Source organism: Trichosurus vulpecula, chromosome 6 (genome assembly GCF_011100635.1).
Source record: "Trichosurus vulpecula isolate mTriVul1 chromosome 6, mTriVul1.pri, whole genome shotgun sequence".
Taxonomy (NCBI): Eukaryota; Metazoa; Chordata; class Mammalia; order Diprotodontia; family Phalangeridae; genus Trichosurus; species Trichosurus vulpecula.
Window position 1 is genome coordinate 271,215,443 of NC_050578.1, and position 26,925 is coordinate 271,242,367.

General features: G+C 50.5%; 1 protein-coding gene across 1 annotated transcript; it reads right to left on the reverse strand.

Moving 5' to 3' along the window:
- Window positions 1-694: 694 nt before the first annotated feature.
- Window positions 695-26,925, reverse strand: DDB1 (damage specific DNA binding protein 1). The gene is made up of 27 exons (XM_036763060.1): window positions 26,538-26,925; window positions 23,946-24,094; window positions 19,495-19,611; window positions 18,772-18,993; window positions 17,028-17,142; window positions 15,384-15,481; window positions 14,511-14,669; window positions 13,828-13,911; window positions 13,385-13,501; window positions 12,200-12,302; window positions 11,569-11,644; window positions 11,376-11,484; window positions 8,744-8,922; window positions 8,493-8,656; window positions 8,305-8,412; window positions 7,851-8,058; window positions 7,636-7,731; window positions 7,402-7,513; window positions 6,956-7,079; window positions 6,358-6,522; window positions 4,857-4,951; window positions 4,002-4,172; window positions 3,611-3,720; window positions 2,863-3,032; window positions 2,559-2,661; window positions 1,796-1,919; window positions 695-1,346 (listed from the first exon to the last, which is right to left on the reverse strand). Exons 1-27 carry the CDS (start codon window positions 26,596-26,598, stop codon window positions 1,263-1,265), a joined length of 3,423 nt encoding a protein of 1,140 aa, XP_036618955.1. The 5' UTR covers window positions 26,599-26,925; the 3' UTR covers window positions 695-1,262.

Sequence of the window (26,925 nt, forward strand, 5' to 3'; positions counted from 1 at the left end):
GACTTCTCAGTCCAAAAGGTATCAACTGCTTGACTTGACCAGGCTAAATGAGGAGGCAAATAACGGGAGAATGCAAAGAGTGTGTGGCACCAAGAGGCTGGCAAATCAGCATGTTTTGGTTCTAGAGGAACCCAAGCAATCTGTCTCCTCGCATCTTTCCTAGGCCTCTGTGAGCACAACGGGAGGGTGCTGGGCAGCTGCAGGTTCATTCAGAGTGGACCACAGGACCACTGACTTTTGGAAAATCTGCCTTTCGGCTGCCCTCTTCACATTCTGACCACTTGCTAAGAGAAGTATGGAAACAGTGGAATCACACATTAGGCAAAGGGGATGTAGGAGAAAGGGAGGCAGTGGTGGCTTCCCAGAGGAAACTGAATGCCGCAAACGTCCAAGTCACCATGTCCCTGGCAGAGCTCTGGGAGCCTTGAAAGGATGGGCCAACTAGCCTATGGCATAGGAAGGTTGGTCTGGGCAGCGGGCCAGGCTTGGGAGATGAAAGCAGTGAGAGGCAAAGAAACATTGGTGCTTCCAATCTGGACCAATCTCCCTGGCTGGGACACTCTCTCAGACGATAAAAGGGGAGGTATGGAGGGAAGTGGGAAGAAAAGCCTCAAGGTTTTTCACCCCTGGGACCAGCCAGCTGAACTGTGGCCAGACCAGGCAGAGGGGGACGAGAAGCAGAAACAACGGGCTCTTTCCTCTCGGATTCTACTTTATTTGGTAAAACTCAGAAACCAACAAGCCGTCTGCTTCCCCTGCTCTCCTTGTCCCTGAGGGCAGCAGCTCCCAGGGAACCCTGGGAGCTCTGTCACCCCCTTGCCTGGTGGTCAAGGGCTGAACGAGGGAAGCTCTCAGAGGCAGCAGTGGGAAGGCCAGAGGAGGGCCTGGCTTCAAAGACAGTGAGCCCCGTCTACCCCCACCCCCAGCAAATCCAAATCCCAAGATCCTAGAGAACAGTGAATGAGTGAGAGTCACACATCTTCCTTCAGCCAAAGAGAACAACTGGTCAAGACCAAGGCTTGGTGGTCCCTGGTGACAGGTGAAAACCCAGGCATCAAAGTATTGTCACCCCCAGTCCATTTCCAATATCTCTAGTGAGCTGGCTTTAGTTCCAAAAAGTGCCCCACTTCCACACGGGGGCTGCTGGACAGCTGGCTTGGGGAAAGGGCCCCCCACCCCCCCGCTAAAGAAAGAAGGGGTTGGGGGAAGACTCCAGGCGCAAACATGGAGAGGTGCTAGGAAGGTGGGATCCTGCTGACGGGCTAATGGATGCGAGTGAGCTCCTCCACAACCTTGATCAGGTCATCTGCCGTGGCTTCTCGCTTCATGCCACTGCCGTCATCATACTGTAACAAGGAAGCCAGGGTTTGGGAAGAGAGTCAGCCAGGAAGAAATGGGTCCCCACCCTCCCCCGTGAGGAGCCAGGAGAACACAGTGTGGTGTGACTGGGCTAGGTGGAGACATCCTCTCAAATGAACCAAAGAAAAAACTCAGAGAAAAGCTCTTCTGTCCCAGAGAAGACAGGACTCACAAAAAGCTTACAGTAGGTGAACAGGTAAAGGGTGAGGGACAGTTAGAAGTCCACAGGGTCTGGTCCAGACAAAGCTGAATTAGGAGCTCCTGCCTGACAATGCATGGGCTGGGGCTAAACCAACAAGATGGCCTCTTCAACCCCCCTTTCCAGAACAAGGACTGAAGGATGAGGAGGGAGATGCTCAAGAAGGTCCCGAGCTCCCTGAAATCAGGCTGATACAATTACACGCCCTCTGCCCCCTCACGGCACCCCAAGGCTCACCTGTAAGTTAGCCACCACTTCCTGCATCTTGGGGCGGCTGATATCCAGGAAACTTTCAATCAAATCCCCATCAATGAAGCCTGTAGCTGGCTCCGTCTTGCGTTCAGTATGAAATGATCTCCAGGTACAAGGAGGAGTTAAGGAACTCAGGATCACTGAGAAACACAGAGACCTCCCTGCCAAAGACTAAGAGCTCTTCCATCAGGAAGCATGCTCTGACTCACAGGAGCCATAACTCACAGGATTCTGAAGGACATCTACTTCAACACTCACATTCTGAGGTTCAACAGAAGTGATTTGCCCAGGGTCACGTAGCTGCAGAATCAGGCCCTGCCCCCCAGGTCAGTGTTCCTTCCATGGACAAGGCCACGTCCTCGAGGGTGTCCCTGACACTCCTTGTCTCGAAGGTTTTAGAGCTTCTACTTTCAAACAGGACAATATTGAGAAGGAGCTTGGGATTTCTTAGTAACGTGCATATGCAGTACTTAGGACAGCTTCTTAGGACATGTTCAGGGTGACACATGACCTGGTGCTTTGTCTCAAGCTCCTGTGATCCTGCCTCTTCTTCTTCCTTCAAAGACAAGATCCTCTGTCCCAATCCAAGGCATTTCTCTGCCCAAAGAAAGGCCAGCAGCTTTTCCCTAGGGAGGACCTAACTCTGCCCTCGGGTGCCTTGTCCCCAGCCCTGTCCCACCCTTCCAGCCACTGAGGTCCCCTGGGCAGAGCAGGGTCAACGGGCTCCAGAGGATGCCAGAAAGGATATAAGGAGTGCTCAATCTTGCCAACACTTTTGATGACCTTATTGAGTCGGTTCTGCATGTCCAAGAGGAGATTGTACCAGCTTTCTGACAGTGAGGTCACCAGACCTGAGAAACCAGAAATAACAGGGAGCCAATGGCAGAGGTCAAGAATCCCCCCAGGAATCGCCACTCACCCCATGGCAGCAAGCCTCACTCGGCACCGCCAGGAGCCCCAGGACAGAACTGGGATTCACGAATTCAAAACACGAGAGCGAATGAGGGCAGAGACCTGTGCCAGGAGGGTGCCCCCAGGAAGGCCGGCCTTACCGATCATGCCGTTGACTGTTCCAAAGAGCACGGAGCCTTGCGTTGGGGTGGAGGTCTCGCCCAGGTTCTGCATCACAAGGGAGCCATGGCAGAAGACGTTGACAAACTCCCCAAGGTGGAAAAGTCCCACCTCCTGCAGGTGCTGCCGCTCCTCGTCAGTGGTGGCGGCACTGGAAAGCACAATGGAGCCAGTGCTCATTACCCCCCCACACCCACCCCCGTGCCCACGTTTCTGGGGCAGTCCAAGTCTGGCAGGGAAGGGGTTGGAGGCATCCCATGCAGAGATGGCCACATTCCCCATGGAGACCGTATGGACTCAGCGATACTAGGGGATGTGATACCACATGCCAGGCTGCGCTGGTCACTGTTCTGGAGGGGAGTCAACACTGGCCTTCTAAGAATGGAATACACCAGGACTGCTTAGGTCCTTGAGAGAACGGAAGGCCTAACCCTCAAAAACAGAGGTCTCTGGCTGGCAGAGCCTGGCTTCAGATGTGACCTGCAGATGCCACCAGACACCCTTGCTTCAGTACACACGGAAGATGTCACCAGATGATGGGAAGAGAATGTCTCATTTCTGAGTTCTATCAGTCAGTATTACTGACCTAGAGTGCAGCCCAAAGCAGCAAGAACTCTGGCAAACTTGTCAGACCAGTCTATGGGCAGAGGGTAGAGGCCACATCTGCTGCCTAAAACATTTCCTTTATGTAACCACAGAGGTGCTGAGAACAGCGAGGAGGTCACTCACCTGTCCTTCTGACACACAAACAAGTTAAAAGCATTCTCAGCCCCCAGGAAATTGTCATCATCTAAGATTTCTACAGCACTCATCCAGTTGGGGTTAAAGTCTCGGGCAATCTTGAAAAAAACAGAATGAGAAGAATCAGCAAGTTCCATAGAATACAGTCCTGGGACTGTCTGTACTTTGGCCAGAAGGCTAAAGCATCTTATTTAAGGATGGGTTCACGGTGAAGCCTGTAACCTGAATCCTGAAAAAGGAAGTCAAGCCTGGGGCCTCTCCTCCTAAAGCCTTCTCACCAGTCCAGCCCAAGACCACTGGCTGACTCAGCAAAGGAGCTAGAAATTACCCCAGCAGGTCCCCACACCAGCACCATCAAGATACACGGTTCAGTGCTTACCTCTTCAAAGTTGCCCTCCATGGGCTTGTAGGCCAGAAGCAGCACGGAGCGCATCAGGTCACCGACCAGAATGAAATCCCCCTTGGTCTTCAGGTACAAAGCCATGATGTTGTTGTAATGATTGCATTCTGTCCTCAGCTCTTTCTCTGCTGTCCACTCATAGAGTCGCACCTTGGGAAGACAAGGGCAGGGGGATTTTCCTAGTGAATCAGAAAGCACTTTTTGCCTATTAGGCTTGCATCCTAAGAAATCTCCCTGGAAAAGAAAGGTCGCTTTGCAATGCTCTGATGCCTAATTGGAAATGAGCAGCAGCCTTCTCCCATCTCATAGAGACCTCTTCAAATCTCGGTCCCTTTCCCAGACCTACATGCCTGGAGACTGGGCTGAATATAAAGTGCTGCACTGACTACAGAGTGATGCTAACAATAAAAAATAATAAAAAAATGCAGAAGAAATGTTCAATATGTGAATGAACCTGGAACGAATGCTCCGGTGCTCCCTGATCAATGCCACACAAACTTCTCCAGCTTGAATCACCAAGGGGCCCTCCGGCCCTAGGCCACAGAAGCCTGGCCATCACAATTCATTCAGCGCCAGTCCCTGTGTTTCTGCCTGAGAAGGCCTTCTTACAAAAATCTGCTCCATTTCCTCTGTGAAGAGTCTTTGAGAGCAGGACTGTTACTCCATTTCCACTTTGTAACTGCTTACAGGATTCTGCACAAAGTGGAATTTCAATAAACATCTGCTGACTAACAAGCCCAGGTCTTGAATCTTATCTTACTAAGGAAGTAGGTCCCCCATCCAAATGCAGGGCACACGGCCAGACCAGATGTGCCACATAGTAAGAGGTCTCACCGTACTGTTGATGCTGGCTAAGAGCTTCCCGTTGAATTCCACCATGGAGTACACGGCACCTTTTACTTCCTTCTCAGCTACAGTTTGTAGTTTGCCTGGGAAAGAAAGATTTTGTCACCATGAACCAACCTATCTCCGGCCTGTTCCTCCTCCCCTGGGTCATGGTCTTCCCAGCTCTCCCCCAGCCTGGGGGTGGGGGGTAGGAGGCTCAACAGCAATGCCCGCAAGAGAGAGGAGGTCCCAGAAGAATTACATCTCGTTGTCCATTCACAGACAGAAACATGAAGCTGTGATGCTAGGTACAAGGGGACATGGTATTCTATGCTAGGTACATACTAGGCACTGGAGAAGATACACAGACAGTTAAGACACAGGCCCTGCCTTCAAAGTGCCTGCCATCTAGTAGGGGACACAGAGCACATGTATACCTAGATACACCATAAAACAGGCCGGGGCAAAGGCATGAGCTAGCAGGATGTGCACGGGTCACACTGAATGTCAGTGTCAGATGCAAAAGGAATTCTGGATGGGCAGCACCGAAGGCCCACATCAGACTCTGAGGTATCTCCACGTGGGGAGAAAGCCCCCAGCCAGGAATCTAAGTGGAGCGAGACCTCCCGGCGGTGCCAACATGGATGCTCAACATGTATCCAGGAAGTGGTGACCACATTATAGGGAGCACCTCGTCACAAAACAGCTGCTAATCTTAGGACATAGAGCAAGGCTCTCATCCCCACTTTCTCCTGAGAGGAACCGACAAAAGCAACATCTGTTCGGTCCCTCACAAAGTACGCTTTCTTTGTCCGGTAGCGCTCCTTGGTGTGAAACCTAGCAGTCTGACAAAGTTCAGGGAGGACGCTGCCTTGTTTCTGGGTTCTTCTGGGAGTTTATCTCCCACCCCTCTGAGAGAGACCAGGGAGCAATGGACCTGGTGCTCCAGGCAGTGGCAGCGAGGAAGCGAGAAGACACATGTCGTGAATGACCTCCCGACCGACCCGATGAAGACATTCAAAGTTGGCCTTCAATGGGCCTTTCCATTCTAAGACTGACCTTCAGAGCAAGGTCACCAGTGACAAATGTTCTCCCCATTTTGGGGATGGAGAAACCTGAGGGATAGTGATGGCAAAAAAAACCTGGAACTTAGGAACAAAACTCGGTGGATTCTATCCTCAAGAGAAAGAATGTTCTGACTTCCGATTCCTTCCTGTGTCTCCTGCTCCCCTCCCCCACTCCATCTTACTCCTATTGTCTCCCAGCCCTGCCTGCCGCCCCCCCCCCCCCCCAAGATGCCTAACTTTTGAAAGGGAAAACAATGAGGAGAAGAATGGCAGAGGAGCTGAGGGAGCACATCCTGCCTGCTCTGCAGAGCTCCCTGAAGCCCCATCAGAGCACACCTGGGCCGGCAACGAGCCAAGTGCTGCCTCAGAGGCACATGGCCCACATCCAGGCCTCTCCTGACTTTCAGAAACCTCAAACAACCTGCTTTTCCAGCGACACTCACCGTCTGAGTACTGGAAAACCACAATTCGACCCTGCTTGGGCTCTGCCTCTTCAGGATATACCATGGCAGTGCCCACGATGAAGTACGTGTTGGGGTCTTTGCCAAGCTTACAGGAGACCAGGCTGAGAGCATACTCATTCTGTAGGAACTGGTGGGCATGGAGCACTAGGAAAGAAGAGATTATCCTCTCATCTTAGGGCACACGTCCATCTCCCACCTATACGTGACCTACAGGTCCATAGCCTGTTGCTGGGGCAAAGCTAACATGGAGAAAGGGACTGTGCCTAACCGACTCTTTCCATCAGGCAGTCTCAGACTGGCCTGTAAGAAGACGGGCAAGAGCCACCAAGGAAAGGAAAGGACACAAGGCCGTGACCAATACTTGGGGGTGAGATGTATTCAAGTGAAGTGACCATGGCAAGGTGGAACAATGACTTTCATTTCTACCTTCCCCCATCTTCCCATGTTCCCATGTCTGAAGTGGTTTGTTGTGTTCGGTCTGACTTGGGATGAATGGGGAGGGTCTATATTGCCTCCCCTTCCCAGCCCCTGGCCCTCCGCCCCCGCCCACTGCCGTCAGGGGATGCTCAGGCCCCACCTTCAAAGGTATGCTGGTCAATGATGAGAAGGTTGTGCACCTCGACCTCTTCCCCAAAGGAAGTCTCGTGAGGTGCTGTGCTGCTGGAGAACAGCTTGCTGGAACTAACGCTGCTGGACAAGGCCTGGGGGCCAAGGTAATCTGGGTTAGGCCTTGTCCTCCAAGCCCTCCCCCGGCCCCTGACCCCGACCCCAGGCAAGGGTAGCTGGGCCTAGAAGCAGCCTAGGATAATCAAGGCTGAAGAAGAGGGGCCGGAGAGGCAAAGGCCGCTTCAGGGACCCACCATGAAGGGGAGACTTTATTCAAGGCACATGAGAAGCCAGCCCTTTAACCAAAGTCCACGGCAGAGTTTAGGGACAAGGGGGCCACTGGGTACTGCAGAGCGGACTGGTCCATGCCCCAAGCAGGATGTGGCTGGCCTGCCAGTCTGCCCTCTATGAACTGACCTGGGTGCTGGCGCTGGGCCGAAGGGCTGTTGTCCCTCCGCTGGCATCCTGCACCTCGATCCGACTTGAGAGGACCCCAAAGCACTGGGACACTTCCTGGTAGCAAATCTTTCTGTATGGAGGTTTTTTAAGGAGAACAAAAACCAATAAGATCTGGCAAAGATGGCCGGCAACGAGAGGCTGCTTGGGGACACAAGGACAACTCACTTCTCCACCTGCTGCGGGTGGGCTCACCTTGGAGACTCATAGAGAGGCACCGTGCGGATGTGCAGCTTCTGGATTTCATCGATGGTACCGATGGTGAGGGTACTGTTGTTGGCCAATGCCAGGCTGGAGGGAAGGAGCTCAGATTAGAACCCTCCAAGGCAATCAAACGATCCAGACTCAGAGACCAGAGAAAAGGCATCAGCATGGCAAACCCAAACCCCATCTCCCTCTGCCAGTCTCACCTGTCAGGGTAGCCATCGGAGTTGAGTGGACACATGTAGTTGACTTCCTTAAGGTTGACATTGGAGAAGACTAACTTGTGATTGCTGCTGTAGATGACGGTGGGCCGGTCAGAACAAGCAAAGACATTAGTGGTGGAGAGGGAGCGGAATGTTCTCAGCACTGTGGGCTGGGTCCCAAGAGTCACCTTCTTCCGGTCACTCAACAAGCCTACAAGGCAGAACAGCATCAGGCCCAGGCCCCAGAAATGAGGGCCTCAGACCTGCTGGTCTCTAAGGGTCCTTCCACTTCAAACATTCCAGTAACTTCTGTTTGCAGAATTCCACAGAAAGGGGGGGAAAGGGAGGACAGAGGAGCCAGAAAAGGGACATTGCCAACATTTCCAGATAGTGATGCACAAGAAGGCGATCCCACTGAGGAGCAGAATGGAGGGATCCTGCCCGCCCCCACGCTGACCTGTCTCAATGCTGAGCCCAAAGTAGAAGAGGGCACCATCGCCCAAGGCGCAGAGGAGGTAGTGGCTGCTCTCAAAGGTGGTCATCAGGATGGATCGAGGAATGATCTCTGGCACACACAAGGGGAGACAGTGTCATGAAACATGGTAAACCCAGCCAGAAGCCCAGCTCCTAAGCACCGCTACCTACCTCCCCCGAGCATCTCCTTGTGCAACAGCTCAAAAGAAGGAAGCTTCAAGATACGAGCTGAGATGTCGGTCCAGAGGCCAATAGCACAGAGAGGAGACATCCCGTTGCTGTCCCCCAGAGGGGTGATGTCCAAGCATGCCACCTCATGCTCCATCTCTGTATGGCTAAAGAGAAGAGGAAGACGTTGGATGAGGGTGCCTGGGCCTCAGAGAAGGCCCCAGGAATGGGGAGGAAGGAAGCCAAATCGGTACCTTATCTGCCTGAGTTCCTGAGGATGAATCTGCAGATAGTAGAGGGCCCTGCCCACAGCCACCACCACCTGGCTGCTGTTACAAGAGGCCACACTGATGTTCTTGCCCTGAGGCTCCTTCCATTCACTCACTAAGGCTTTGGGCTCCTGGCTAACGAGCCGCACAGAGGCCGAGGTGATCTAGACAGAAGCAGAGGGGAGATCCCTGAGGAGTGGCACAGGCTCTGTCCAGGACTACTCTTCCCTGACAAACATTCTCGTTCTGCCTTTCCCAAGAGTCCATCGATGGGATGCCATAATAAGGGAAATTGTGAAGGAGAATGATTTAAATCAGGTTTCCAGGAAGCTAAATATGAGGGAAATATACAATCTCACAAAGTGGACAGGATGATGGAGTTCAGTTCACCACCTCCACACAATACATAAGTCTGTCTCCCAGAGATTTAAAAAACAAAAGTGCACAAAGAGACCACAGGGCCTGTACAAAAATATTTATACCAGTTCTTTTTGTGGTGGCATAAAGGGGTGCCCATAAGCTGGGGAATGGCTGAACGAGTTGTAGTAAATGACTGTACTGAAATATGACTGTGCTGTAAGAAATGATGAGCGGGCAGATTTCAGAAAAACCCGGAAAAGACTGATGTGGACTGATGCAAAGAGAAATGAGCAGAACCGGGAGAACACTGTACACAGAAATATCAATGCTGTATGATGATCAGCTGTGAGTGGCTGAGCTCTTCTCAGCAATACAATGATCCAAGACAACTTCAGAAGACTCATGACGAAATACACCATCCACCTTTGGAGAGAGGACTGATGGGAGTCTGAGCGCCCATCAAAGCAGACTAGTTTTCACTCTCTGTATTTTGGGGTGTGTTTTTTCTCTCGGTTTGTGTTCCTTCACAACGTGACTAATAGGATAATGTTTTGTGGGGCTGAACATGTGTAACCTACACCAAACTGCTTACCTTGGGGAAGGGGGGAGGTGAGGAGGGCGAGAGAAAATCTGGAACTCATTTTTTTTAAGTGAATATTTAAAATTGTCTTTATGTGTAACTAGAGAAAAATAAAACATTATTTAAAAAAAAAGCATCAGTAACAATAACATTCCATTTAATTAGCATCAAATTTCTCTTTCACCTTGTCCTCACAATAACTTCCCAAGACAGGGATGGCAGATGCTATTTTGTGCTCTGATAAAAGGCGCGGTGTCCAAAGGGCCATGCAGCTGCCCTGCCACACAGAGAGGATTCACAGGCCTTCTCCCCATCTGTGGTGCCCAAGAGTCCATCTGGAGCATCTTCAACACTTACACTGACAGTGAACTCCCTACCAAACACCCATCTCATCTGTGGAGTTCTGTAACTTGTAGAAAATTCTTCCTTATACTGAACTAAAATCTGCCTCTTGTTGCTTCTATCCACTAAGGGCAGTTTCCTTCTTCTCCTAGGAATACAGGATAATCAATACCAGATTTCTAACAGTCCTCAGAGGCCTCCTTCCTCCAATCTCCTCCTTTCAGAGAGGCTGAAGGGACTTGCCCAAGGTCACTGGTAGGTCATAGGTAAAGCCTGATCATCTGATTCCAGACAGACTACAGGGTCTCCCTGGAGCCGCTCAGATTTCACAAGACAGCTCTTGAAATATTAAAGATAATGGTTACAATTCCCCCACATCTTTTCCAGGCTGAATAACAAGTTCCTACAACAGTGATTTCAAGTCCCTCTCCAAGACTCTGTCATCATGAACACTCTACAGTACTTCAATCTTATTAAACGTAGTGCCCCCAAACAGAGCCGATCCAGCAAAGAGACAGAAGAGCAGTGGGAAAGAAGACTACATTCACTGCATAATCTGGCGAAGACAGTGATGGAGGAGGCCACGGTGAAGAGAGGGCCCACGGCACCTCTGCCAGGCTGGCCTTACAGAAAAGAGAACAATGGCTAACATTTACACAGTGCTACGAGGCTTACAAAGCGCTTCACAGGTACTATTTGCCCTCACAACAATGCTGAGAGGGAGGGTTGTTGTTAGCTAATTATCAGCCGAGGAAACTGAGGCAAGCAGCACTTAAAGTGATTTGCCCTGGATCACACAGCTAGGAAGTGCCTCAGGCTGGATGGGAGCTTGGGTCTTCCTGACACCAGGCCCAGAACGCTGCCTCCTGCCTAAGTTCCATACAGCCAGCCACTTGAACTGAGCTGGAACAATAACATGGGAAGGGCCAGAGGCCAGGATCTGAATGTCCAGGCACCTGATGCTGACGCCCAGCAATGACCCATTTATTTTGTGTTGAGGTCAAGGTGAAGAACAGTAGAGAAAGTGGGCAGGAGGGTGATCACGCCAAAGGGGCTGGGGCAAATTCTATAGTCCCTGCCCCAATGCCCTTGTGATAGAGCCTGGAAAAACTGAAGGTTTTTCAGGAAAGGTGACTCTAAGCGTCCAGGGTCTGGTATGCCACACCTAGCAGGTAACTCTAGGAGATTTACAGTGAGGCTCAGAAGATGGTAAATGGCATCTCTAGGAGCTGCAGGCTTATCCCCAGCAACAGCAAGCCCTTGACTCTGTGTTTTGTATGGGCAAGGCTGTATCGATGCAGCCTCTCCTTTCTAGGCCCACAGCCGGGCAGTTACCTGGATCAGCTGCTGATGAGCCACATTCCCACAGAAGAAAGTCTGCTGATCGTCCACAAACCCGGTCAGCTCTGTCTCCTCCACCTCCTCACCGTTCAACATGAGAACTCTGCCAAGAGATGGAGAGCCTGAGTCAACCTGAAGGCCTCCCTGACAGGAAGCCCCTGCTCCCCAGGGCCAGGACCATCCTCACCTCGTCTGGCCCACGAAGGACAGCACCAAGGTGTCATCGGTTTCTCGGCCAGAGTCGGACCTGAGAGGCCATAAGCCTAGAAGGAGGACAAACATCAAGATGTTGGTACGCTGTCCTCAAGAACTCCAACCCTCGGCTCCCCACCAGCACTCCTAGACTCCCCATTTACTATGTTCTCCTCTAGCTTCAAGAACAAAGTATCCAAGCAGAAACCAGACCCGGTCTACCTCACACTGTCCACACAACAGGCTCAGAGTTGGAAGTGGTATCTACTCCTCAAAAAGCATTCTCTCTGAAACATTCTCAATGTGGAGTCACCAGCCTTCACATGGAGCCTCCAGTGAGGAGGACTGCCTCTTGGGCCATTCTAGGCCACTCTTGGAAACTCCAACTGGCAGGACATTCTCTTGATGCACAGATCAAACTGTCCTCCTCCTAACTTCTACTTATCATGTATCAAGCAAACCAGAATGATCACTCTTCTATGTGAAAGTCCTTCAAACACTTGAAGACGATTCACATGTTTCCTCCAAGTCTTCTCTCCTCATAGGCCAGGCTGAGGCCCCTCACCACCCTAAGTGCCTGCCATCCTCTGGACTCTCTCCCCCTACTAAGGCACAGGTTACCATACCTTTGATACCTGGCAGGTCAATGCTGGCATGTTCATGGATCCCGATCCCATTCCGGATGATACGCAAGGAGCCTTCCTTAAAAGCCCCAGAACATGTGACCAGCTGAATACAAACAAAGACAGATGGTCACGGATGGCCTCAAGAATTAAGATCAAAGTCACAACTAGCAATTTTGCTCCAGGGGCAAGTAGTGCTCCATGCCCAATGGTTATTCAGGAAGAAGCCCCAAGACAACCTGCAAAGGCTCCCATCCCAAGATGTGCAGCCAAGGGCCTGCAGGAAATGGACCCCTTGGAAGCTTACTAATTTAGAATCCCTAACCTTAATTCTGAGCTGTTTAAATAGTGGAGATTATATCAAAATGTAAATGTAATCAGTTTTTAAATTCTGTAATATTTAAAAATCATTAATTAAAAATTTTCACCCTCCAAATTTTGGTGCCATGGGACAAAGTCCTGACCCCCCTCCCTTAGTTACAACTCTTATTAAGCCCACCATACTGATACCCAAATATAAATAGGTCAACATTGCCCTTTAGCTGAGGGCCTCTCATTTTCAACACTAGTCTAGCAGAAGACATCTGCCTACGACAGCCTGACACAAAGCCAGGAAGCACCAGGGCCTCGGGCAGGCACCTAAGAACTTTGGTGTGTTAGGTGAGGATGTCAAAGTAACTTGGAAAGGGGATTTGCAGAAAAAAACGGTTCCATCCACACCAAAATGTTTATTTACAGCAGTACTTCGTGGCATAGCAAAGAAGAAACAAAGCAGAGATTGGGGAAGGGCTGATCCAACTTGGGCACTTCATTGTCACAGAGTATTGTTGGGCCATATACAACAGTGACCATGATAAATACAGAAAAGCACAAAAAGACAGATGTGAACTAATGGAAAGTGAGGGGCGCAGAGCCAGGAAACCAACACACACCCAAGGCCTCTAACAACGTAAAAGGAAAGAACGACCACCAAATTACGAAGACCAAGTTTGGCCTCCAAGTGAACATGACAAGACCTCTCCTCCTTGCCCTACTCCCTTTGCTATAAGAGATGACTCTCAGAGAGGAGAGAAGAATCTAGGGGAAATATCTACTTTAAACAAGGTTTCTAGCACTCCCCCACTCCTCTCCTCCCACAGATCGAGTGGCCACATTTCAGCCCAGCCCAGCCCACGGCCTCAGCCTTACCTGGCCCTGGCCCTGCCTCTCCAGGTCCACAACACACATGTCCACAATGGGACCCAGATTGGTAAAGGTCTCCATGGCCACCACGTAGGAGCCTTGCTCATTGCTGTCTACGTTGAGCTGAAAGTAAACAAACATGTCACTTGTTTAACGAACCTCCAAAGCTATCTCATCTGCTCAAAGCTTCTGATCTTCCCTTGAGCCTAGGAATCTCCAAACTATGGATGGACACCACTGGGCAGTTGGAATGGAGGAGTGTTGAAAGGAGTCATATCTGGTCTGAAACTTGACTGCCTTGTTATGAAGAACTCAGCAAGGCAAAATGGGTCCCGTAAGTTTCCCTTTGTGGGAAGCAGTGCTGAGGCTCTGGCTGGACAGGAGGCAAAGTGATGATGAAGAGAGGCCAAAGAATTTGAAGGAGGAAGAAGCAAGATGGAGCTTCTTACCTTTACAAGCTGAGAATCACCAAGGCGAGAGCCAACAAACACAACCCCATTGTCCAGGTACGTCAAGCATTCGGCGATGGAGGTCTAGGAGGAAACACGACATGCAGAAGACACTGTGTAGGAGCAGCTACTGGTCCTGACCGCACCCCCTCCACCCCTCCCAGTACATATTTGAGGGCAGCCTTGGGAGCACTAGCAGGAAGCACCAAGTCTGTATCTAAACCAAGGATTCAAAATTTCCAAATTCTGTGACTCTGCATAATTTATCTTTTAGGTGCCACCACCAAACTGCTGTCCCACTGCTACAATCCTGCTCTCCACAACAGTCAGCCTTCCGCAGCGATACACCTCAAGCTCCCAACCCTCCCCGATAAACACGGCTCTCTTAGACTTTCCACTGCCAGGACCCTCCCCCAGCACTATGACCACGGGATTTCCCGAGTGTTTCCAACACACATCCCATTTCTTGCTCACCCCTCATCTTCATGCATAAGGTCCACTGCTCATCTGAGTGAGATTTTCTTAAAATTCAAAATTCACTCATCAATGGCACCACTAAGAGGCTGCTGTTAGTGGACAAGGTGGCTATGGAGAAAGTGATACAATTTCTGCTGGCCTGGCATGGGTGGCCCCTCAAATGCCCCTGAGCAAACAAAGTACAAAGAGCTGGGGACAAGCATCACCTCTCCAAGAAGCTCTACCCGAAGGTCCTTCAGGGTCACTGTGCCATCCATCTGCTCCTCCTTCTCCAGAAGCAGCATGAAGAGACGGCCTTCCATGTCTCCTAGCAGGTATCGGGAACCATTTGGATCGACTCGATTGTGGCACACGATAGTGCTTTGCTGCCCCCACAGAAGGAAAAATAATTAGGTTTCTGTTTCAGAGCAGGGAGTGAACCCCAGGAGGCTGCTCCCTTTACTAGGGAGGCCTCACCATTTTATCAGAAGGAACCAAGAAAGCCCCAGGACGCCTTTGGCTGACAGCGTAGAGACCTGGGTGCCTGGAATGCACATGAGATAAAGGAATGAGATATGAAAATGTTACACACGGAGATCCCTCTATGTCTTCTGGGACATAGAGCGGGTGGGGGCGGGGGCAGTTATTTTCTGCATGGTACAGATACAACCGAAGGCAGCTCAAAGTACTCACATTCAGGTGAACGCTATTAGGGCAGAGCCTCTATACTAGATATTTTCACCCACCAAAAATGAATAAAATGGTGTAATTTTTCCTTCTATAATGAATGTGGATTTTTCTTTATTTGAAAAAGTAAGTACAAAACTTCGGTCTTTTCCTCTACATGAGCCCCAAGGATATTAACTTCTACTCAATACATTCAGCTACTTCATGCAATAAATGCTGATGCTAGTGGGTGAAAGTCTCCCTTTTATACATATGCCTGGCCCCTCATTAATCTGTAAGTTTTCTGAGGGCAGGCTAGCTTGATGTGTCTCCAGAGCCTTACAAAAGCATCTGTGGTAAGATAACAAACAGCGGGGTCCACCTCAGAACAGCAGAAGGGAAAAACCTAGGAAAGAGGAAGCAGGGCATCTCACCTTGATGATGGGAGGGGCAATGGCCAGGTACTTATCGCCGTTGTGATAGGTGATGGATTCTTGGCCAATGATGATTGCACCTCCAAAAGGCTCGGGGACTGCAAAAGAGCAAGGAAGAAGCTTTAGAAGAAGCCCCTGGTTTCTGAGGATCAAGGATTAGCGTCCTCCCCATTTAAAGAGAAGAAAATGAGCAAGGGGGATTTTCCGGAGGCAAACCTCCCAAGACTCGATCAGACTTGCCATTGCCTCAGCATGGAACCCTCTCTTTCCTTCTGGCTTCTTTAGAGCTCTTCAAGGATTGAGAATTGTTCTTGCATAGTCCCTCCCTCCCAATTTTGTCTCCTGAACAACAGTAATTCTTAAACGTTTGTCCCTAGCTCTTCCATTCTCCCCCACCTCATTCAATCCTTGCTCAGTTTTTCCTTCTACAGGATCAGAACGTGTGGAAGCTCTAATGCGCCATTAAATGGGGGCACTGGACAAGGGGGATGGCAAGGTTCCTCCCAACTCTTCTCTGATGGGGGGGGGGGGAAACACGGCCCAAAGGAAGGAGTAGAATCCACACCACAAATGAATAGAGGGCTGCAAAAATGTGTACAGTGAAACAAAGTCACAGGACGCAGGTAGCTGCGACCAAACATACCATTTATGTGAAAAGTAGGCAGCCAGCAAACATTGTTACTAGCAGGATTCCAGGCTTTACCAGAGTTGGCTGTACAGAGGTTAACGATGCAGCTGCAAAATGGCATTGGCTGTGGTAAGTCTATGCAGAGAATGCCAGTGATGGACCTTATCCAGACAGGATTTAGACCCAACCAGGCTCTCTCCCTGCAGCCAGCTATGTGATCTTGGGCAAGTCACAAACTCTCTGTTTCTTAAGCTCCCTCTTCTATCCAACAAAGGAACACTTTGAGCTCCACTCCTTTCCAGGCCTCAAAGTTTTCAAGTGATTTCCATTGGACACCCAGGAAAATAAGCCCCACAGACTAGAGACAAAAGATGGGAAGGAAGGCGTGGTGGTGGAAGAACAGTAAGATAATACTCTAACATACTCAAATCTATCTACAAACCTAAGACAATGGTCATTTCTTTTGACCAGTCTGGACCTGTGACTTCATCCAAGTGGAGAACTCTGGTGTGGAGACCCTCCCTCCCAGGGCAGATCTACAACTTACCTGTAACTCACCCTCTTAGAAAACGGTAAGCCATTTGCCTAGGGTCAGACACCAGCACGTGTCAGAGGGAAGACTTAAACCCTTGGGCTTCTGGACTCTAAGTCTGGCCTTTTGATCTCCCAGGCCAAGTGTGTCTCTACTGATAACTCAAGTGTAGAAAGAGAGTGCTGAGGCCTTATGGGGTACTCTCCCTAAGGCTGGATACTTTCATGATGGCTCTCATTTACTAGAAGGGCTAAGTGATTTGCCTCAGGCCACACAGCTAGAAGGGGCACACTGAAAACAAGAGCTGGTCTCTTAATTTCCCTTACAATTGCCAAGGAGAATTGGAAAAAAAACACGTGGCAATGATAGGAAGTGCCATAAGACACACCTGCTTCCAGTGATACTGTAAAGGGCAAAGGCAGGCAAGGGGCAAGATGAAGCAAAATAACAGATGGAACGAAGAGAAACTACAAAGCTAACCAACCTGCAATCACCATTGAAGCTTCCGCCTCCACGTTCTCCTGCTTCCAAGGGCCTTTATTGAATTCCTTCTCTCGAAGAGACACTTCATAGGTCTTGACGTGCCGTCCCTGGGGATCCTGGCCTCAGGAAAAGGTGGAATGTTAAGCAGGGGAAGAAGGGGCACCAGTGCCAGTCAGCAGCAGGACACAGACCAATGCCCACTTGGCCAAGCCTACAGTTGGGGCCAGTCTGTCAGGTCACTGCTCATGGAGGCCAGGTGAGTTAAGGCTGACCCTCTGGCGTCAGGCTCTGTCCCCGCCACTCAACAAAAACTCACCAAGTGCCTTCACACACAGCCTCGCTGAAAAGAACTCCAACTATAAATCCACAACCCATCTTCAAGATCAACACCACACAACAGCAGATGGTGGAAACACAACAATTTTTACAGAACATTCTGTTGGGTGATAATGCTCACAGCAAACACAAGTGAACCCCAAACCCTGGCCTTTACGGCACCCTAACCATCATTTCTTGCGTGTGCTGATGGTGACCTGCTCTCCCCTCTCTGGGTCACTCCAGGCAGCTACTGGATATGACTGTGGCCCTCACCTCCAGGCTCTCAAGGTGGCTGCCAACATGGATTGGAAGGTGAGCTCACCCTCAGGGTCCAGCACAGTCTCAGGCAGTTTTTAGAAAGGAGCAAGATGGCCGTGCCCCAAGGGCCTCCTCTAAGCTCACAGAGCCCATGAATTTAAGGATGTGCATGGAGTGCAGCCCTTGTAGTTCAAGGTTTTTAAAGTCAAGAGGAAAGAGGCCAATTCTAGATCGAACAGAAATAATCTCTAATACAAGACATGGCAAGCAGGACTCTTTCCAATGGCTCAGGCCTGTTCTGGATGTGTGTATCTGGGACATAAAGGTCCGTCTCTAGGGGGGATGCCAAGAACCTTCCAAACTGTCCGGGAGTAGCCTGAACTAATGATATCTACCTACCCAGTGACGGCCAAGCTCCCACAGCCTGACTATAAAGGTGGAGGACAATTCTAAGAACTAATCCAACATGAATATATATAGAATGTGTAGGTGAGTTTTCCTACCCAAGTTTCAGCTTTCTTCCAACTAGTTACTAAGTGCAGAGACCTACGGCTCTGCTGATGATCGAGTGACAGAGAGGTTCTCCAGGCAAAGCAGGATCGCCATACACTGCCTCATCCTCCCAAAATATCCCAGTCCCTGAGCAGGACCCAGCTAGCCAGGCCAGAAGTGTGCCTGTATATTCAAGAAATGACTTCATACTCTACTAGTTGTGCTTCACAGACCTAGTAAAGTGGTCTGCTGGTCGATCTGATGGCACCCTTCACAGCCCAAAGGACAAACCTGAGATGTGGATGATCATCTGAGTGAAATCTCACAGAAGGTAAACAATGAGGTGGATGGGAACTTTGTCCCAGCCGATGCCATCTGAAAATGCAAACCTTCCTTTCAAAGGCAATCTCCAGATCAGCTCTTTATAGTCAAGCCTTAATGAGCTATAAACACATTCCAGTAACTTCTTCAGAAATAAATAAAGGCAGATTAGGTCACCTTCCATTCTTTCCAAAGAGAAGCTACCAGAGTGTAGCACCAGAACCAAGGAAGCCCATCCCCAAAGACCCTTTGCATCTCCGTCTCACCCTATTAAATCCAAATACTCTGCCTATCAGTAAGCAGCCCTTTACAGACCAGGATCAAGCTGCTTCTCCCTATCCCTCCCCAGTCATTACCTGGTAGACAAAGCAGATGGTGGGGGCCTGGCAACCATACAGGAACTTGACATCAATGACTTGGAGTTCCTCCAAACGAATGTTGAAGGCTTTCAATTCTTTATTATCACGGTCCAGAGGGATAACTTTAAAGAGGCCGTCATAGAGGCGCAAGCCAATCATCCGGCACTCGGGATCAATGATGCCAATAATCCCAGTCTCAGAGGGACGACCGATCCGATCCTAAAAAGAAGATTCAGTGATGGGTCTCAGCAGGGCACTGGGCACCACTTTGAAGCCTCTGTGACATCTGGAGATGCAGGAAAACAAGCTGGGGGTATCTACTGGGCAGAAAAGGCCTGGAAGCCCAAGGGGCTCTTACTTAGGTCCAGTTTATCAACGGCTCAATTGTCTGGTAAAAGAATGCAGTTCACTGACACGAGTTCCCCACTCTTCAGACTCCCAAGAACACAGGAAGGAAACGAAGGAACATGGGCTCTCCTCTCCACAGCAAGTGTAGTCCGTGGTGGTTTCTCTGACCACAGAGGAACTTTCCCAATTACCTTAATTTTTCTCAGCCAATAATGTAGCATCCGGTAATTTTTTATTTCTTTCAAAGGCAGGGTCCAATTCAACTCCCTCTAGTCCAGTTTTAATGATCCCCAATTGAACAGTAAGTTCTTCACCAACAGATAAGTGACCCTGACTCGTGATGCGGCCCAGCCTCCTGGGACTTCCCCTCACCTGGACGTTGCCATGCGCTCGGGTGATGATGTCGATGCTCTCCCCACTCTGCTTGTATTCCAGGATACAGGCGTTGTATTTGGCCGTCAGGATGAAGAGAAGGTCCTTGCTCTCCCCCTAGAAACCAATTGTATCGTTAGGAACTTTTTTTCTTGGATAGGGATGCTGGATTTGAACACTGTCCTTTCAATAACACAAGAAGGGAAATGACTAGATTCCAGGTCTTCTCTTGGTCACATACAGGGTAACATCAGCCTTTGGGGAGACACACAAAAGACCTGCACCTCACGTCACACCTCTCTGTCTCCTTCCCTTCCCTTCTGTGCACACCCCTCATATGGCACCAATACTGTATTAGTCACACCCTGACGTGCCATAGTCACATCTCAGCTAACTGTATCCCCTCCAGTTTCTATATACTAGCAGTCAGATATGGACTCCCCGGCTCATACTGCTCCCTTCCCAACCCCTCCCATCCTACAGATGGCCTAGTCCTTGCTCCCCCTGCCCACTTCCAGAACCTTTCTCAGACACTATAGCTTAAAAACCATACCATCCAAGTATATTACACTGGCCAAAGACTTACTGCTGTTCCATGGCAACCTCCAAGGCCTGCCCCTCCCCTGCCACCTTTCCCCGTGACAGCGGTGTATGACATGCAGTCTTTTCCCCCAACCCTCCCCCTGCCACTATCCTTGAAAGCTCCAGCATTCACAATGACAACCCCTCTGGCACTCTTTCCTGACGATGACTTAACACTGAATTCCTACAACTTCTTGGCTAATGGACTTCAGCTACTCACCGGGGCAGCGACGCCAACCTCATCACCTGTAATTCGCCAACACTGAGATCCTGACCTCTGGAGTTCCCTTCTCTAAGTCCCTCTTATTCTCCTACTTTGCTCCCTTCCTCTCCCCATACCTGTTTTTCTCCTCATTGTGACCTTCATTTCCTTGATCCCTCTCTATTCTCCTGACTCATCAACTCTGTTTTGGCTTGCTTCCTTTCTTGTGTCCTATCTGGCCCCATACTCAGCCATTTCAATAATGTCGCCTCTCCCATTTAGGAATCCCTTGTCCCCTTTGACCTTCCCCATTTCCCAGGGTGGCACCCATTCACCTCTGCTCTCAAGCAAATGTTACTGGAAGAAAAAATGTAAGTGAGTTGAATGTGTCTGCTACCTCAAACCCAATCCCAATTGTTAGATGGAAACCCTTCAACTAATTTCTTGCTGATTTTCTCATTGTCCGGAATAGCTGCTTTAAACCTTCTCTTCTTCCCTCAACCCTTAACTGTACCTTCAAGATCTGACACTGCCCTGAGATGACTGAGACCAGCAGCCTCACTCCTCCTCCTCCTCCTCCGGCCTTAGGGGCAGAGGAGGACCATCTCAGGGCTGGGTGTCAGAAAGAACCCTCTTCACTCCTGCCTCCATCCCATTCCCCTTTCTACTGCTCTAATCACCCCCTTTCAAATTTTCAGCACCTTCCTCTCTGTTGTTCCTTTTTAAAAAGTGCTACACAGAGTGAGCTATTACTGTTCCAGTCTATGGACATGCTCAGGCCTTCCCCATCCTACAAACGGTCCCTTTGGGCCCACTAACCCTCGAAACCACCATTTTCTTTCTGGTTCTTCTGCTCACTGTCAAACTCGGAGACACAGCTCCCCTGACGTCCTCAGCTTGCTTCTCAACCATCTGCAATCTGACTTCTATTCCTACCACTTGGCTCAAGGGCTCACTAAGTCAACTGACCTCTTTTCCTGTCGTTTTCTTCAGCGCCAACACATGACATTCCCTCCTTTGGGAGACTTTTACTCTTTCCACTTTCAAGATCATCCTCCTACCCCTCCATCTCCTTTGTCGGTTTATCTTCTACCTCTTTCTCCAATATTGATGTCCCTTGAGGGTCTATCCTTGGCCCTCTCTTCTCTCCCAGCAGTCTTGCCTTTGGTGAATGCTTCTGCGCCTGTGGCTGCATCTCTCTAGGTAGATGCCTCCCAAATCCACATCGACCCTGATCTTCTCTGGCAGTGTGCCAGTCCTTTATTTCCCACTGCCTGCTAAATACCTCCTCTGGCATTTCAAACTCAACAAGCCCAAACTGAACTTGCTAAGTTCGAAGGGACTATGCACTACTTACAAAATGAACTGACGATCTTAACTCTTCTTCTCATTTTGCTGGTCCTGCTGATGGTGCAGGACCCTTTGTCACCCAAGCTTATAACCTTGGCATCCTGAGGACTCTTCTCTCTTTTACCAACTCCAATCTGCTGCCAAGGCCTGTCAAATCCACCTTGGCAATAACTCTCCCATCTGTCCGTCCCCTCCTTTTCACTCCTATTCCCCATTAGGTCTGTTCTGCCTCTAACATGGTCCCCTCACTGACCCTCCATTCTATCCTTCATACCACTGCCACAGGAATCTCCCCATCACTCTTACTCAAAAATCTTCACTGACTTCCCCGCTGTTTAATGAAACTAAAAAGGCTCAACGTGGTGCTTGGCCCTTCATGATTTGGCTCCAGCCTCGTATCGTACTATTCCCCTTTACACACTGAGAACCAATGAAATGGAACTGAATTCCACCCCAGTTTTCATCCTGCCCCCTCCCATCTCTCTACCTTGGCTCATGCCATCTTCTGCTAATCAGAATGGATCCCCTCATCATTCCATTTGCCTTCGAGGGCCAACGCAGGGACCACCTACTACATGAAGTCTCCTCTGAGGTCCCTGCCTACATGCCTCAAACTCTAGAAATATCCCACCAGGACCCCTCCACAGCATTGATCACATTCTCCACTACATCAGTTATTTGTGTTTCTTTCCTTTCTCTATTAGATATAAACTCCTCAAAAGTGGGTTTTGGATCATAGCTCCAAGTTGGTAGAAAGGAAATGAATTCTTTTTCTTCTTTTTCCCCAGCCTCCTTTCTTTCCTCTCACTGGGGTGCACTTCCACAGCTATGCATTTTGATCCTTTGTACCCCTTAAAACATGCTGCCTCCACAAAACTACCCTGAAGGTAAGCCAATTCCTTCCTGATTTGTGAATTTTAAAGTCCCTCTTCCTGAGTTCTGTTTTTCTCCAAACACATTCCTGGAATTAAATCAGTCTGTTATTCTAGTCACAGAAATAACTAGATTCTTCATTTTATATACACCTACAAATAAGCTCTGAACAACTGGCTGATCGGCTTGGAGAAACAGGAAGAGTCACACATTCAGAGATTCAGAGCGAGAAAGAACCTCAGAGTCCAAGCTCCTCACTGTACAGATAAGGAAACTGAGTTATGGCAAAACACAGAAGGGAGTGGCAGAGGCAAACCTGAAGCTGGGTCTTCCTGGTTCCAAGGCCAGCATGCTACACCCTCCAACTCCTGCCTCATATGGTCTAGTCCAGGGCTGAGGAACCCTAGGCCTTGAGGCCACACATGGCCCTCTAGGTCCTCAAGTGTGGCCCTCTGACTAATCCAAACTTCACAGAACAAATCCCCTTTAATAAAATGATTAGACTCTAGCCTCTTCAATGCAGAACTTTCAATCAGAATATTTCAAAGGCCTGCATTTTCACCAAGATTAGTACTAAGCTTCTTCTGGTCACTAATTACAAGTTAATATTGGAGTCCCCCAAGAAATCCTAGGAGTTTTAGTAGGCTCTCATCATACACAGCGAGTGGATTTCCTCCTCAAAATGGGCATTAGACGCCCATGGTCTGTCTAGTCCCTGCTCTGCTTCAGTTTGCCACAGGGATTCTGAGCAGGGGACATCTCCTGTCTTTAAGAGATGTGAAGGACAAAAAACAAATCTCTATAATGAGGAGGGGAGGGTGGTTCAATCAACAAGGGAAGCAGTGATGCTTCAAGGAAGCTTTTAAGCCCCTTGTATCACACAGACCAGGACAAGCAAAGAGCAGAGGAGAAGGTGCCTTTTTTTAATCCTTTAACATTTTGCTTCCTTGTCAGTCTGCAATCACTTTTGGGAAAACCTGCTTGAATACTCAAGGACCTGTGACTTCCTAACTGTGGGTGGGCACTGCACTCCACCAGGGCTGGCTCCCAGACAACATTCCTAAGTCTTTCTAGCTTGGTAGGACTCGCCAGGGTTGACATTTGGCTAGCCTAGCTGTCCTGTCCACATGGTTATAAAGCCTCCCTCCCCAAAGTGATTAGTTAGCAGAGTACTTCAATGGAGGTACTGAAAAGGCATAAAAACAAGTACGTGGTTGGGCAAAGATATCTGGCATCCAGAACATAAAGTCCATCCTCAGAGAAATTAAGGAATTTTCCAGAATGCCTCTTTTTCTTCTTCCAGGAGAGTCTTTCCATGGTACAATGCCATTCCAATATGAATCCACCCTTCAGAAGGTGAAGAGGTGCTTGCCTGGTCTTCCTATGCCAGTGGACCACTCCCTGGCACCCGCCCAAGGTGTGGAGGTCTGGAGGCGGTGCTTACCTTGGGCCGGAAGAGCTCCATCACAGCAATCTTGCCATACATGCCCACCTCCTTCACGGGCCGCAGCCCCTCTGCAGTGACCACATAGATCTCCAGGCGTGTGTTTTTGGCAATCAGCAGATTCAAGTCTTCGGCAGAAGTGAAGTGACCTGAAAGAATTGGCAAAGTCCCCTCAGGTATAAGGAAAGGCTCCTAAAGTACCTCAAGTCACAAGACCTGGGAGCATTCCTACGCTTCTCCAACTTCCCTTTCCTTCTGCCTGAAACGATCTCACTCCCATATATTTACAAGGAGAAAAGCAGGATCCTTTGAAAAATCGGAACATAAAAAATAGACCCTTTCTAGGAGCCAGAGAAAATAGCTTTGTTTGACAGATTCTCATCGATTAAAGCCCCTGGGAGGGAGAGACCAATCAACTGACCAACAGAAAGCTGGACACAGAACACCGCAGGACACGCACATGCGTACACATACACACACACGATCCCTTTTACAGCGTCTGTCACTGTTTCAATCCTGGACTGCAGGACATCCCTGCTCAACACCCATCTTTATCTAGTCTCCAAAATAACGGGCCGTGAGGGCCCAAAGGACTGTGATATTCAGGCCCCTTCTTAGTACTTCAAGAGCTCAAACAGTCTATGTGTCAAAGATTACTATAGTAATAGGTATTGGGGGGAGGGCAGGGAAGGAGTGCTTTGTTTGGGTGCATATTGCTCCTTGGAAGTCTTAAGCCCAAGGAGGTCCAGTTTCCAATACTTGTGTCTTCTAGACACTGTTGACTTGCACTGTTATAACTAAAAGTAATTCCCACACATTGCTGGCTAACAGTGTAAACCCAACATCTAGCCCTTACCCTCCAAACTCAGTTGTCCTGACCACCCCCCTCCACCTGTTCCTGGGCATAAACAGCTGCTCTTTCCAAACAGACTGGAGATCCATTTATCAGAGGGATATTAAGGGAATTTTTGGTCAGGTAAAAAGGCAAGACTAGATAGCTCTAAAGAGTGCCGTTCCTAGTGTCCTTACGTGGGATATTACATGGAACTTCTCCCTTGATCGGTGTGCTTTCACTTCATCTCACTCTTGTGACCCCCCAACCTGATTCAGGGGATGGGAGAACCCTAGAGCTAGAAGGAAACTTAGAAATCTTTTGTTCAACGCCTTCATTTCACAGATGAGGAAACAGAGGCCCAGAGTTAAAGGTCACACAGGGAGTAGTTTGAGCCTAGGTCTTCCAACTCCAAATCAAAGATTTTTTTCACTATGCCACACTCGTCTCTGCATTCACAGACTGTCAGAGCTGGAAGGGGCATCCACAGATTCTTCCCTTTTTTTGTGTTACTGACTGCTTGGGCACTCTGGTGAAACCTATGGACCTTTTCTCAGAGTTTTTAAATGCATAACGTAAAATACCCTGCATAGGAATACAAAGGAAACTAATTAGCTATCAAAACAGATAAAGAAAATTCACGGACCCCATGGTCAACAATGGCTGGCCCAGGACCAGAACCAGGACCAGAACGGATCCCCTTGTTTTGCCTGGGATAAAGCTGAGTCTGGCTGAGCGAAGCCCGAGGTCACACAGACGGTCGAGGGTCCAAGCCAGGCCTCACCCGCAGGCTCCTTCCGCTTCGCCCTGGCCGAGGCCTCTGCCCTTCAAGAGCTCAGGTCCTTTCTGACAAGAGGAGGCACGATCCCTCCAGCCATGCCCAAGACCTCTCTCGCCAAGAGCTGAGCCGGGCCTCGGACCAGAGGTCCTGCATTATCGGAGACTGTCAAGCCCAAGGACAGCTGAGCTTGTTCCGCTCTGCCCAGGAGGGGAAACTAAGAGCCCGGCATCAGCTGGAGGTTGGGAAGACAATGAGACCACCCCCAAATTCAAGAGGGCGGCCCCGGAGGGAACGGGGCTCCCCTTGCTGGAGGACTTCAAGCCGAAGGGGGAGGGCCGTTGGTCAGGACCCGCTCCAGTGGACGAAGCGGGGTGGCCTCCTCCACCTCCCAATCCCCTCCCAAGTCATTTCCCCACGCTGGGGGCTCCTCTACAGGCCTAAGTCCCTCCCCCGCCTTCGCTGGGGGCCACTTGGCATCAGGCAGAGAGGGTCCCCTCCAAGCCCAGCCCATCAGGCTGCTGTCCCCGACGCAGGGGAAGCTCCAGGAAGGCAGCCTGGCCCTTGGTTCACGGGATCAGCTCGGGGGGGGGGGGGTGGCTGGGGGAGACACCCCCCCGCGGACAGAAGAGGACCCTTGTCTCATGGTCTGGATGAACCGGGCGAACGGCGCGAGCCCGCGGCTTGTAAGGTGCCCACGGCCCTGGGGGCGGCCCTCCCCTCTGAGGCCTCAGTTCCCCCCTCCCCTCCCAGTGTAGGGCTATGCCAGCATGCTCTCTACAGCCCAGGGGTGGAGTCAAACCCCTCCCCTGCTGGGCCTCAGTTTCCCCTGCGGGTCGGCCAGCCCCCGGGCTTCTGGAGCACATGGCCCCTCCCCTGCTGGGCCTAGGTTCCTCCCGCAGCTCAGCGAGCCCCCGGCGCACATGGGCCCTTCCCGGGTGGGCCTCAGTTTCCCCCGCCCCGGCCCGCGGCCTCCCCTCACCCGTCACGCAGCCGTTGACGGCCGTGGGCTTCTGCGCCGTCACCACGTAGTTGTACGACATGTCGAGGCCGGAGCCCGGGCCGGGAGGGCCGAGGGCAGAGCGGGCGAGGGGCGGAAGGGACAAGGGGCCCGGGCGGCAGCGGACACAGACACTGACACTGACACGGCGACAGCCGAGAGACGAGCGGGCCCCGCGCGCAGCCTCCGCACCCACACCGCCGCCGCCGCCACTGCCGAGACGCGCCGCCGCCGCCCAGAGCGCCCTGGCCGCGGGGCACCACGGGACGGCCGTACTGAGCGCCCCCTAGCGGCTCGGAGGTCTCAGCATCTTCCTCTGCTCGAAGAAGCCGGCTGGCAGTAGGCCCCGCCTTTCCCGTGGCCCCGCCCC

Coding starts and splice junctions, on each gene's coding strand:
- DDB1 (XM_036763060.1), bottom strand. CDS start 26,598: ATGTCGTACAACTACGTGGTGACGGCGCAGAAGCCCACGGCCGTCAAC. Junction 8,413..8,492: donor CAAGGAGATGCTCGGGGGAG/GTAGGTAGCGGT, acceptor TGTGTGTGCCAG/AGATCATTCCTCGATCCATC. Junction 7,514..7,635: donor CCTCTCTATGAGTCTCCAAG/GTGAGCCCACCC, acceptor ACCTCCATACAG/AAAGATTTGCTACCAGGAAG.